Source organism: Malus sylvestris, chromosome 11 (genome assembly GCF_916048215.2).
Source record: "Malus sylvestris chromosome 11, drMalSylv7.2, whole genome shotgun sequence".
Taxonomy (NCBI): Eukaryota; Viridiplantae; Streptophyta; class Magnoliopsida; order Rosales; family Rosaceae; genus Malus; species Malus sylvestris.
Window position 1 is genome coordinate 1,918,490 of NC_062270.1, and position 13,206 is coordinate 1,931,695.

General features: G+C 41.7%; 1 protein-coding gene and 2 long non-coding RNA genes across 3 annotated transcripts in view; 1 reads left to right on the forward strand and 2 right to left on the reverse strand.

Annotated features, from left to right (window-relative positions):
* The window catches only part of LOC126589266 (uncharacterized), a 77,362-nt gene extending 65,553 nt beyond the window's left edge, over window positions 1-11,809 (reverse strand). The window contains exon 1 of the long non-coding RNA XR_007611783.1: window positions 11,668-11,809. This is a non-coding gene — a long non-coding RNA (uncharacterized LOC126589266). The remainder of the gene's footprint in view (window positions 1-11,667) is intronic.
* Window positions 1-13,069, forward strand: part of LOC126589252 (G-type lectin S-receptor-like serine/threonine-protein kinase LECRK3) — a 45,920-nt gene extending 32,851 nt beyond the window's left edge. Inside the window, exon 2 of the mRNA XM_050254492.1 lies at window positions 10,885-13,069. Within this exon, the coding sequence (XP_050110449.1) occupies window positions 10,885-12,862 (1,978 nt within the window). The 3' untranslated portion in view covers window positions 12,863-13,069. The remainder of the gene's footprint in view (window positions 1-10,884) is intronic.
* LOC126589267 (uncharacterized) lies at window positions 402-7,660 on the reverse strand. The gene is made up of 7 exons (XR_007611784.1): window positions 7,339-7,660; window positions 7,169-7,237; window positions 6,352-6,402; window positions 2,243-5,677; window positions 2,073-2,141; window positions 1,255-1,305; window positions 402-580 (listed from the first exon to the last, which is right to left on the reverse strand). It is a non-coding gene; the product is annotated as an uncharacterized LOC126589267 (long non-coding RNA).
* Window positions 13,070-13,206: the final 137 nt, after the last annotated feature.

Sequence of the window (13,206 nt, forward strand, 5' to 3'; positions counted from 1 at the left end):
GATGGCCAAAGGGCCAAACATAATTTATTATATAAATTTAAAAACTACAACAACTTAAATTCAAAGGCCCAAAAAACCTATAAAAAAAATTAGGACTATATCATCTGCTAAAAAACCTATAAAAAAAATTTCAAATGCAACGGCTAGCGTCAGCTAGCCGTTGCATTTGAATTTTTTTCTTAAGCATTCATGTCGGTTATAACCGACAGGAAAGATGATTTTTCTGGCCAGCCTAGGGCTGGCTGGCTAGCTAGAAGTGGCCAGCCCTCTAGCCTTGACACGCCCCGATCCCGATATCCTCAGGATATCAGGATGGTCACGTGCTGGCCGACACCCGAGGGTGACGAAAGCCATTTATTGAGTGCAATTGCTGAAAATAAAGGATAGATAAAACTTATAAATGTAAAAGAATAAGGAATATGCATTTAAGGAACGTGTTCAGAGCATACAACTAACTAGAACACTAAAAGAATGATATAAAATGGAATGAATAAAAGAATGAGTCCCACACCAAGAGGACTCGAAGATGCCGATGCGGAAGTGCCTTGATTGTCGGGATTGTACGCCTCGATCCTAAATCCTGAAGGGGGCGCAAAACAAACATGAGTGGACCAAGTTGATATATATATAATAAAACAGTTATCAATATACTAACCCCCAGGTTTATGAAAACAAATATATAATGATGAACATAGGTTTTCCGAAACCTAGCATGATGTGCAGTATCTCAAATCATAACTCATATATAATAATCACTAGTGAATTGTCCGATAACCTGCAGGCCCCATGCCGGCTCCCCGTCTCTGAGCAGACAGTCAGAGGAAAATACACTTCAGGCCCCATGCCGGCTCCCCGTCCCTGTGCTAAATAGCCAGAGGAAACACACTCCAGGCCCTATGCCAACACCAAACCGTCGCCCGGGACGGACCGAAATCTATCCCTACGTCCCGTAGCGGAAAGGACCACTAGGTAAGTACAAAACCATTGAACATACATATATTGAAAAACAACTTCATAGTATAAAGTCATCCATCATCTATACTATAAAGAGGTGTTCGAAACATGTTCTAAATATCATATCGTCATCCATCAGATATTCTATAAGAACACGGGTTATAGGAAAAATAGTAATAATTTAAGGTAGCCTCAGTAAGCATGTTATCTCAAAACGTTTCATAAAACGTAATCATTAAATCATGCATTTCATGTATGCATTTCTACTATTAAAACATGCTTTTGAAGGGGTCCACTCACAGTACTTAGCCGCCGAAGAGCCACGCAAACTAACGTCACCAATAATTGCCCCTAAGCACATAAAGGGTCCAATTAATAAAACTATATAATAGCAATTGAATTTGGGAAAACGGACGTTGGAAACGGATTCAGAACGTCGAATTACCCTAAGAAGGGTCCCGGACGAAAACCCGAAAAGTCAACTCTAAAGTCAATGTTAACCGGAGGTCAACGGTCAAATTAGGTCTAACGGGTTTTAGGCTTGAAATCCGGATTAGGGTTTAGGTTAAATAGGATTAGGATTTATTGGGTTTTGAATTTAGGGTTCTAAGGTTAAAAGGGTTTAGGGTTAAAATGGGTGGTTTGGATTTCTAAGGTTTTGGGTTAAAATGGTTTAGGGTTAGGAAAGGGGTTTGGGTTTAAGCCCAAACACATACATATAGCCCAAACACATACATATACTATAAACACACACACACACACACACACACACACTACACAAGGCCCTAAGGCCTCCTAACAGAAATCAGGGCTTTAAGCCCTTGGTTGAAAACCGGCCCAAGGCCAACCAAAACTAGGGCCCAAGCCCTTTGGGTTTTAAAAACATATAAACTAAAAATAAAAACTGAATGGGTTAGGGTACTGGGCTAAGGCAACACGGGCCTAAGGCCCGAGGGAGAGGGAAAGGCCGGATGGCCTGGGTTTGTCGAAGGAGAAGGTCGGAATTTCGGCCGGGAAACCACCCAACTTTAAATGGCCATAACTTTGTCAATACTCAACGAAATCAAGCAAGACAAAAATGAAAGTTGTAGCCCTTGAAGAGACGAAGAGAATGGTACCTCACACGACGTCTAACTCGCCGTGGTTTGGCCGGAAAATGCCTTGAAAGCCGTCGGACTCGCCGGAAACTGGGTAAGATTCAAATGAGTATAACTTCTTCAATACTCAACGAAATTAAGTGAAACAAAAAGGAAAGTTGTAGTACTCGACGAGACGAAGAGATTGATACCTTACACGCCGGCCAACTCGCCGTGGTTTGGCCGGAAATGGCCTCGAAAGGGGCGGTGCTCGCCGGAGCTTACTCCGTGTCGTCGAACTCGCAGGGTAGGGTCCGGGGTTCGTTGCGAGCCTCTCTTCGATGGTGACTCGGTCCTAGTGAGTCCAGGGGAAGAGAGAGATGCGAGAGGTTGAGGGAGAGAGGTACGGGATAGCTGAGAGGGAGAGAGCTAAGGGAGAGTTACGGGGGAGAGAGACGAAGAAGAAGGAAGAGAGAGATGGGAGGCTGGGGACAGAAATCAGGGGTGGGTCCCCCTTGGCTCACCAATTAAGACTAACAATATTTAAAAAAATGGGGTGGGGTGTTTCAATCTACCACCCTTATAAAAAAATTTCGTCCTCGAAATTTAAAACAACATACTACACCGAAAATACTTGAAAATAGGAAGAAGAATAATATATATATATATATGTAACGAAGAGATCAGGTAAGAGCGGTTTCACAAAAGAGAAAATGCCACGCCGTCGCGATCGGCTGCAATGATTCCATCTTTCATGCCTCCAGGCTCAAACTTTTTTTTTTCCATCAGTGTAAAAATAGAACACATACTTTAATAAAATATAAAGTTGAAAACACAAAATAGCTTAAGGCCAGATAACGTCAAAATAGATATGTACTAACATATAGTTCAAAAACTCGAATCAACTTAAAAATGAAAACAGAAATACTTTTCCAAAAACATTTGTAACGCCAAAACAATTAACTAGAGTAAAGGGAGTTCAAAATACTTATACTGAAAATCAAAACTGAAAAATGAGAGTGGGTCTCGCCCAAGAATTCGAAATGTCATATATTCCGAGAATAGATGTGCCTTTAGGTCGAGTCCCAAGAAATACAAATTCTGAATCTGCATCAGCTGCTGTAGACGAATCTTCTTGCCCACTTGCTTAACGAACCCACCAAATAAGTTATCGATATCACAGTCTGCAGCCCGCAATATCGACCTCACATTTGTTGTCTCGATAGGCAAGTAGTAATTTCTCAAATGGTGTACAATTTCACATATCGTAGGATCGATCCTCCAAATACAAGTTCGCAAGACTTTTCAGTCAACCAGTGTTTTCCATGAAAAACTATCGTACCAGGTCGTAAAAAGTACCATACACCAAACCGAACAAAACAGAAACTGTCGTCGTAACACTCTATCCAGCACCAAGCATCCTATCCTCCTCAGTTCTTCCAAATGTGACCAACTACTTCAGAATTTCACCAGTAAGGAACCCATTTGAAAATTGTACCTTGGGATTCAAGAGAAGTGGCTACCATGTTAGTAGTAGACCCAAAAGCTCAAATCAAGCAAGCAGAAAACGAGAAGTCATCTTCCTCAACACGCAGTATCTCTTACGAACTGTTGTAGTGCTCAATCCACCTCTCCATTTTTGCTTAGTTGCAGATTTCAAGTCAAACAAGATCAAAGTTGGTGGAAAGAAGAACGACTCGCAAATGGTCATCCTAACAACCAAAGACAACACGCACATTTCGAGAGAAGTGTAAAGATTATCCAATTCTCGCTTCGATCGTCCTGTAGTGCCATCTCAGAATGCACCAAACAGATCTGCTAGAAATGTTTTAACAACCACGTACTCACAATAATAAGGTTCAGAAATGAAGCAGTGGAAATATGCGTCGAGACGAACACATATAGTTGGAAAATAACCAATGTGATGCCTATGAATTCTAGTAAGATGGTGATACAATATGCTGACCTTCTGCACCAAAATCTTCACCAGTCTCTTACCAAAATACAGCTTAAACCTCATACCCACATGGAATTCTTTATGGTAAGTCTGGTAAGCTTGTGAAAAGATTATGCTCCCAACATTCATGTCCGAATCAACACGAACTGGGTGCCCACTTTCACCGAAACGATCGATTGTGAATTTCTCACTGGTTAGGCGAGAAACCATGTCGAGAAGGCTAAAAGAATACTCAAGAATTTGAGGATCAAAACAAGTCCATAAAAAGATAGATTACAAGAAATCAGGATTTGAACCAGAAACCACGCCAAGAACAAGCTCATATTGTTCCGGCATGATTCAATTTTTACATTGAGAAACCAACAAGCGAAGGAAGATAAAGATGCAGAAATAGAGTCATTGTTTCTGATTATTTTGCAAATCATCACAGTATGGTCAACTGGTTCTTAGCCAAAAGGAAATAGGGCTAAGCTCAAGGATAGTTAAGAACTGATAATAAGATTTGACGAGGTCAAAAACATTACGAGATTCACAATACTTTGTGAGAGTTGTTTCAAAGTTCAGAAATTAAACATAGAACCTCTGAATCAGCAGAATGACGAAGAAGAAAGATACAAAGCAACCTGCGTATGCATGCAGTGACACGATTGGCTACCTTAAAATGATGCTCTTGAGCAAACCAAAGCTCAATGAGTCCAGAGAAGTTTAGAGTAAAGTTCGATCTTCGTACAATGATAAACATGGTAGAGTCTCAAGCCATTACAATGAAAATTACAAGACTGAACATTTAGGCTGCAAGCAATAGACTAAGTTCACCTTCGCCAAAAAGTACGCGGACGAGGAACTAGGGTTTGCCACCAGGTACCCAACCCAGGTGAAATTCAAGGAATCTGTTTATCCAAACAAAACTGGATATTCATCATCCAAATCCAACTACAACAACAACAAGAATTGCAACTCAATTTGAAAATTGATGAGAATAACGTCTGCTACTGAGGAGTTTCTCAAGATTTCAATGTAGAGCCGACTCCGCCCGCAATTCCTAGGGAACGCATGTTGCAGAGTGGCATCGCCATTTCAAATCTACAGCTGGTCTTAACCAGAATTCCTCAAATTGAGATTTCTAAAACACGTCGCTGAGTATTGATCCGATGCTGAAAGTCGTCCAACGATTCAAACACGTCACCGATGAGGCACAATCCCGACACGAATTCTTGAATTTCAACAAGAAGGTGACAATTCAATCAGAGAGAGATTCACACAACTGCACCGACTAGCACAAAATCCGGAAGTCGTGACATCCAAATGATGTCAAAACCAACACTTTAAGATAATAGAAAAGAACCCTAAGTATGCTCTGAACAAACCACGCTCTGATACCAATCTGACACGCCCCGATCCCGATATCCTCGGGATATCAGGATGGTCACGTGCTGGCCGACACCCGAGGGTGACGAAAGCCATTTATTGAGTGCAATTGCTGAAAATAAAGGATAGATAAAACTTATAAATGTAAAAGAATAAGGAATATGCATTTAAGGAACGTGTTCAGAGCATACAACTAACTAGAACACTAAAAGAATGATATAAAATGGAATGAATAAAAGAATGAGTCCCACACCAAGAGGACTCGAAGATGCCGATGCGGAAGTGCCTTGATTGTCGGGATTGTACGCCTCGATCCTAAATCCTGAAGGGGGCGCAAAACAAACATGAGTGGACCAAGTTGATATATATATAATAAAACAGTTATCAATATACTAACCCCCAGGTTTATGAAAACAAATATATAATGATGAACATAGGTTTTCCGAAACCTAGCATGATGTGCAGTATCTCAAATCATAACTCATATATAATAATCACTAGTGAATTGTCCGATAACCTGCAGGCCCCATGCCGGCTCCCCGTCTCTGAGCAGACAGTCAGAGGAAAATACACTTCAGGCCCCATGCCGGCTCCCCGTCCCTGTGCTAAATAGCCAGAGGAAACACACTCCAGGCCCTATGCCAACACCAAACCGTCACCCGGGACGGACCGGAATCTATCCCTACGTCCCGTAGCGGAAAGGACCACTAGGTAAGTACAAAACCATTGAACATACATATATTGAAAAACAACTTCATAGTATAAAGTCATCCATCATCTATACTATAAAGAGGTGTTCGAAACATGTTCTAAATATCATATCGTCATCCATCAGATATTCTATAAGAACACGGGTTATAGGAAAAATAGTAATAATTTAAGGTAGCATCAGTAAGCATGTTATCTCAAAACGTTTCATAAAACGTAATCATTAAATCATGCATTTCATGTATGCATTTCTACTATTAAAACATGCTTTTGAAGGGGTCCACTCACAGTACTTAGCCGCCGAAGAGCCACGCAAACTAACGTCACCAATAATTGCCCCTAAGCACATAAAGGGTCCAATTAATAAAACTATATAATAGCAATTGAATTTGGGAAAACGGACGTTGGAAACGGATTCAGAACGTCGAATTACCCTAAGAAGGGTCCCGGACGAAAACCCGAAAAGTCAACTCTAAAGTCAATGTTAACCGAAGGTCAACGGTCAAATTAGGTCTAACGGGTTTTAGGCTTGAAATCCGGATTAGGGTTTAGGTTAAATAGGATTAGGATTTATTGGGTTTTGAATTTAGGGTTCTAAGGTTAAAAGGGTTTAGGGTTAAAATTGGTGGTTTGGATTTCTAAGGTTTTGGGTTAAAATGGTTTAGGGTTAGGAAAGGGGTTTGGGTTTAAGCCCAAACACATACATATAGCCCAAACACATACATATACTATAAACACACACACACACACACACACACACACTACACAAGGCCCTAAGGCCTCCTAACAGAAATCAGGGCTTTAAGCCCTTGGTTGAAAACCGGCCCAAGGCCAACCAAAACTAGGGCCCAAGCCCTTTGGGTTTTAAAAACATATAACTAAAAATAAAAACTGAATGGGTTAGGGTACTGGGCTAAGGCAACACGGGCCTAAGGCCCGAGGGAGAGGGAAAGGCCGGATGGCCTGGGTTTGTCGAAGGAGAAGGTCGGAATTTCGGCCGGGAAACCACCCAACTTTAAATGGCCATAACTTTGTCAATACTCAACGAAATCAAGCAAGACAAAAATGAAAGTTGTAGCCCTTGAAGAGACGAAGAGAATGGTACCTCACACGACGTCTAACTCGCCGTGGTTTGGCCGGAAAATGCCTTGAAAGCCGTCGGACTCGCCGGAAACTGGGTAAGATTCAAATGAGTATAACTTCTTCAATACTCAACGAAATTAAGTGAAACAAAAAGGAAAGTTGTAGTACTCGACGAGACGAAGAGATTGATACCTTACACGCCGGCCAACTCGCCGTGGTTTGGCCGGAAATGGCCTCGAAAGGGGCGGTGCTCGCCGGAGCTTACTCCGTGTCGTCGAACTCGCAGGGTAGGGTCCGGGGTTCGTTGCGAGCCTCTCTTCGATGGTGACTCGGTCCTAGTGAGTCCAGGGGAAGAGAGAGATGCGAGAGGTTGAGGGAGAGAGGTACGGGATAGCTGAGAGGGAGAGAGCTGAGGGAGAGTTACGGGGGAGAGAGACGAAGAAGAAGGAAGAGAGAGATGGGAGGCTGGGGACAGAAATCAGGGGTGGGTCCCCCTTGGCTCACCAATTAAGACTAACAATATTTAAAAAAATGGGGTGGGGTGTTTCAAGCCTTTTGACCCTTTCCGATTCAGTAGGGCCCTCTGGCCTAGCCCTCGGTTGGAGATGGTTTTCGGGCTATTTTCGGCCATCTGACTCTTTGGACCCTTCGGTTGGAGATGGCCTTAGCTCCCAAAGTAGAAAAGAAGCATGGAAACAAAGGTCGCATATGATATCTTATTCAATGGATAAACTTAATTTGTCAAGAATACACATTTTATTGATATTTAAGTAGCCGTTTCCCAACGTATCGTTTCTGTTCTAATAACCTGTGCAGATTGCTTTGTTGGTATAAGAAACTGTATCTGTTATGTACTTTGCTTAGTCTTGAGGAGGAAGTATAATGGTGCTGGCTTGCTTTGTACTTCATGACGTTCCCATATTAAAATACCATCTGACCGTTTTGATTCCATGGAAATGATTTTGCGGATGCAATACGTATATTACCATACTAGTTAGTGTCTTTGATAGTAATAATGATGCATAAAGGCGGTCCGCCTCTTCTTCTTCTAGAGTTTTGTCTTGCTTTATTATGCATCATCTACTTGAAACTTATTTAAGAAGTAAATACTTTAGCTTTTTGTAATCTCAAAGGCCACGAGATATGAAATTGCAAGAAAATTAGCCAAGTGTTTGTTGTTATTATTAGGTTCTGTTTTGTCAAATGCTGTTTCTTATGGGATTCTTGTATTTATTGCCATGGAAAAGCAGATGAACATGCACCGAGGAGCAAGAAAATAGACCCGGATTAACTCACCAGCAGAAGGATTCGCAGGAGAATAGACAGCAGGGATGTCAATATGGGAAGATCTAACTGCGCATGTAATGAGATAACTCAGGTCGGACATGCACACGTACGCCCCTCCTGTGCGGCAAGGGCTAGTGGCATTTACAGCATTGTGCACAACCTAATGCCTGCTCGTCCCAAGTTTGCAGAGGAGCTCATTAAGAACGTTTCTGGTGAAGCAAAGAAGGCGCAAGGGAAAAGGTTCAGGCTATGGTGTTTATAAAAGCTTGAGGCATTGAGGGACCACATTTGGACTAGAGCAATGGTTTTCTGAGTTGCACGTTTTTCCGTTTCGTAATGTCGTTGTTTTTATCTTAGTTTTTTAAGGAAGTTTGGATTGTTGGACTGAAACAATGCTTTTCGGAGTTGCACGATGCACGCTTTTCAGTTTCGTAGTGTTAAAATTTGGACTTGAATTTGATACTATGATTCTATGAACCTGTGTTCAATCTCGACTGACCTCCACATGACTTGGAGCTTACTCTACCTTTATCTCATCTCCACCACCTCTGTAGTATCGACCGAATATGGATCGAGCTGAGGTGGGCTTTACACACACCAGGGTCCAGATTCATCATCTAATGAGCCCATAAGTCCATTTGGTCGCGGTAGGCAATATCCAAGCGCTTATCTGTTGGGTTCATCTTATGCTAATGAAATGGCTGGCCTGACCTAGAATCCAACCTGGTACGAAATGGCTGACCCGATCTGATGAGATGAACCACACCTCAACGGGCTTCAAAAGGTCGTCGAACCACACCTCAGATCCTATCTGAATCTCGTAGTCCAAAATTCACAAACCAAGATATTCAAACCGTTCAAGAGAGGGGAGAGAGAATTCGGACCCCATGTGTGATGTGGGCCAATAGGATAGGCTAATGGATGCCGTATGATTTAAAATGAATGGTCCGGATCTCTGCGTCCGTTTGTGCCAGATTGTGACATTCGGAGAGGATCTCGATTGCTCAACCCCGTGATTATCTCAACTCGGCCTCGAGTGTTTTACCCCAATGACGTATATCATACATTAAAAACCTTCAGTTAGTACTTAGTTTTTTTTTTAATATATAAATGGAGACTTAGTCGTCTTTGTTTTTGTGAAGATATTTTTGCATTTTTCATAAGTCTCTTATCACTTGAAGACTTTGTTTGGTCATTGAGGTCTGTTTTCAGATTTGACACCACCTGTATCCGTCCTCAATCAGCATTTTCTTTTCAAATTTTCTTTGTGAGCCCCATTATTGATTTTGACTGGTGGACTTGAATGGCCGGCAGATGCGTGAGTCATGCTCGTATTTACTAGTCTTTTTGGTTTGGAACATTCATATATATTATATATTATACACTGAAACCTAGAATAGTGATAAATATTCTTAACTATTTAAGTTAGTCATTTGCTGGTTTGGAACATTTATAAGTGCTTAAGTAGAATCATAAAACAGACGAGGGACGAGAGTAGGATGAAAAGAGATTTGGGAGAGACAAGTCAACGGGTCATTACTAATTAAATCAATATTGCTCCAACTTGCAATATTACAAAGAGTTGAGGGAGACAATAAGTTCTATTACAAAAAGTCTCGGTGTTATTATGTATAAAACTATTCATTATATTTTTTTTTTTCAAAGTGAAATTCTTGTATTTTTACCAATGATTCAATGTGTAATTTGATATCAATATGTGTAGGTTCGGAGAAATTGTTGCGTAGGTCCGGAGAAATTTTTGTGTGTAACCGTAGCGAGGTCTGAGGTCATGTCGTGGCTGATGGTGTAACACGGACTTCAAAAAATGGGGTAGACGCCTGTAATTCCAGAAAACAACTTAGAAAATGACAGGCATGGAGATTAGTCAAGTCTAAACTATGGTGCACGCACATTTACTTGAAGAGATAACAGGGAACCAATGCTTTATTAAGAAAAATATAGCTAATCAATAAAGCTAAGTGGAAAAATTGGTGCTTTTGCAATGGCAGTGGCTCTTTCTGTACGGATGCTTTTGTTCTTCTCACTGTTTTTGCTACCAATTTCTGTGTTTTCCCAAAATAATGGAAGAGTAGCAGTTGGGAGTTCTCTGACTGCAAGTACAGGCGACTCCTCATCATGGCTTTCTCCATCCGGCGATTTCGCGTTTGGATTTTCGCCTCTCGGAAACAATGATCTTTTCTTGCTTTCGATATGGTATGCGAAAATCCCAGAAACCATAGTTTGGCATGCATATGACGATAACAACCCCGTACTTGCACCTGGGGGATCAATTTTGAACTTGACTGCCAACAGTGGACTAGTTCTTAACAATCCTCAGGGTGGAGAGATATGGAAATCCGAAACAACTTTCGGGATTGTTGAGAATGGGGTCATGAATGACACCGGAAACTTTGTCCTTCAAGACAAAAACTCGGGGAGCTTGTGGGAGACCTTCAGCAATCCTACAGACACCGTTTTGCCTGGACAGACAATTGAGAAAAATGGGAAGCTTTCGTCTAGACAATCGGAGACTAACTACACAAAAGGGCGGTTCCAGCTGCGCTTGCAAGATGATGGAAACCTCGTGCTCAACACCGTCAACTTGCCAACAGATTTTGCCAACAACCCTTACTTCGCCACGGACACGACCGCAGGGACTGTGGAAGGTAGTCAAGGTAAACAATTGGTGTTCAACAGCTCAGGGTATATGTTTGTTCTGAGAGAAAATGGTGGAAGAGTCACTCTTACAGGGCCACAGGGAGTCTCGACGAGGGACAACTACATAAGGGCAACTCTTGATTTTGATGGGATTTTCACTTTATATTCTCACCCGAAAAACTTCACTGGAAATCCAAGCTGGAGTAGTCCTCTGTGGTCTAATCCGGATGATATTTGCCAAACACTTCGTGAAGACATGGGCGTTGGTGTTTGTGGTTACAACAGTGTCTGTAAGCTCAATCCAGATAGTAATAGGCCAACCTGCGAATGCCCGCAAGGGTTTTCTTTTCTTGATCCGAAGGATATATACCGAGGCTGCAAACCCGATTTTATACAAGGCTGTGAAGAAGATGAGCTGCAAGGTCCCAGAAACGATTTGTATAATGTCGAAGTGCTGACAAATACTGATTGGCCAACCTCAGATTATGTGCAGCTAAAGCCTTCTACGGCGGACAAGTGCAACGAGTCTTGCTTTCAAGACTGTTTGTGCGCTGTTGCTGTGTTCCGGTCTGAAACCTGCTGGAAAAAGAAGTTACCTCTCTCAAACGGGAGAGTGGATGTCAGTCTTAATTCACGGACCTTCATAAAAGTCCGAAAGGATAATGTAACCCTGCCGTTTCCTCCAAAGCCAATTACAGATGATAAAGAGAAGAGCCGGAAATCTGTGATACGCGTAGAATCAGTACTATTAGGTACCTCTATCTTTGTTAATTTTATCTTAAGTTCTGCTCTTTGTTTCGGTATTTTCTTCATTTTCCGGAAGAAACCTGTAACATCTAGTACCGATATTGTTTTGGACTCGAATTTGCGCTCTTTTAGCTATGAAGAGCTGCGAGAAGCTACAAATGGTTTCACGGAAGAATTAGGAAAGGGTGGTTTTGGAGTGGTTTTCAAAGGGGTGATGCAAATTGGTTCTGGTGTCGAAGTGGCGGTGAAGAAGCTAAACTATGTTATGCAAGATGTCGAGAAGGAGTTTAAAACAGAACTGAAAGTAATTGGTCAGACGCATCACAAGAATCTGGTTCGTCTTTTTGGATATTGTGACGAGGGGCAACAGAGATTACTAGTTTATGAGTTCTTGAGAAATGGCACATTGGCAAGCTTTCTTTTTTCTGATATCAAACCAAGTTGGAGACAGCGAATTGACATCGCTTATGGCGTTGCGCAGGGGCTTCTGTACTTGCATGAAGAGTGCAGCACGCAGATTATCCATTGTGACATAAAGCCGCAGAACATACTTCTCGATGATTATTACACTGCTCGGATCTCTGATTTTGGTTTGGCAAAACTTATGCTGATGAATCAGAGCCAGACTCATACTGCCATCCGAGGAACAAAAGGTTATGTTGCACCTGAGTGGTTCAGGAACTTGCCAATCACTACCAAAGTTGATGTGTACAGCTTTGGTGTTGTGCTGCTAGAAATCGTTTGTTGTAGGAGAAGCGTTGACATGGAAGGTAACTGTGAAGAGAGCGCAATTTTAACGTATTGGGTTTATGATTGCTACGTTGAAGGAGGACTAGATGCTGTTGTAGATTATGAAGTTGAGGCCTTGGGTGATCGAACGACACTGGAAAAGTTTGTGATGGTTGCGATTTGGTGTATTCAGGAAGATCCATCTCTTAGGCCTACTATGAGGAAGGTTGTGCAGATGCTTGAAGGAGTTGTCGAAGTGCCTGTTCCACCATGTCCATCCCCATATACCAGATAAGGTTGAACCGCCATTATTTGTATTGCAGCGAAGGTGTATTTATTGTCACAGTAGTAGCTAGCTTGTTTCCTCTTTGTCAATCTGTGTTTAATTTACCAATTTGTGGTTTTGTAATGCAATGATTTAGATCAAAACGGTAAATGCTTTATGTATGTAACACTTGTTATGAATGATAAAGTTTGTTATGAAAACATTTTCGTTTGCTTAGTCTGTTGGTGCTGATGAAGTTTGTGGCTTATCTTTTACGAATTGGACTTATCGCTGCCCTCTCTATTCCCTAGTGTTCTTAGTAGAGAGGGCAGCGATTTACGATCCTTTTTATTGGCAAGTACTTGTTCAGTTTA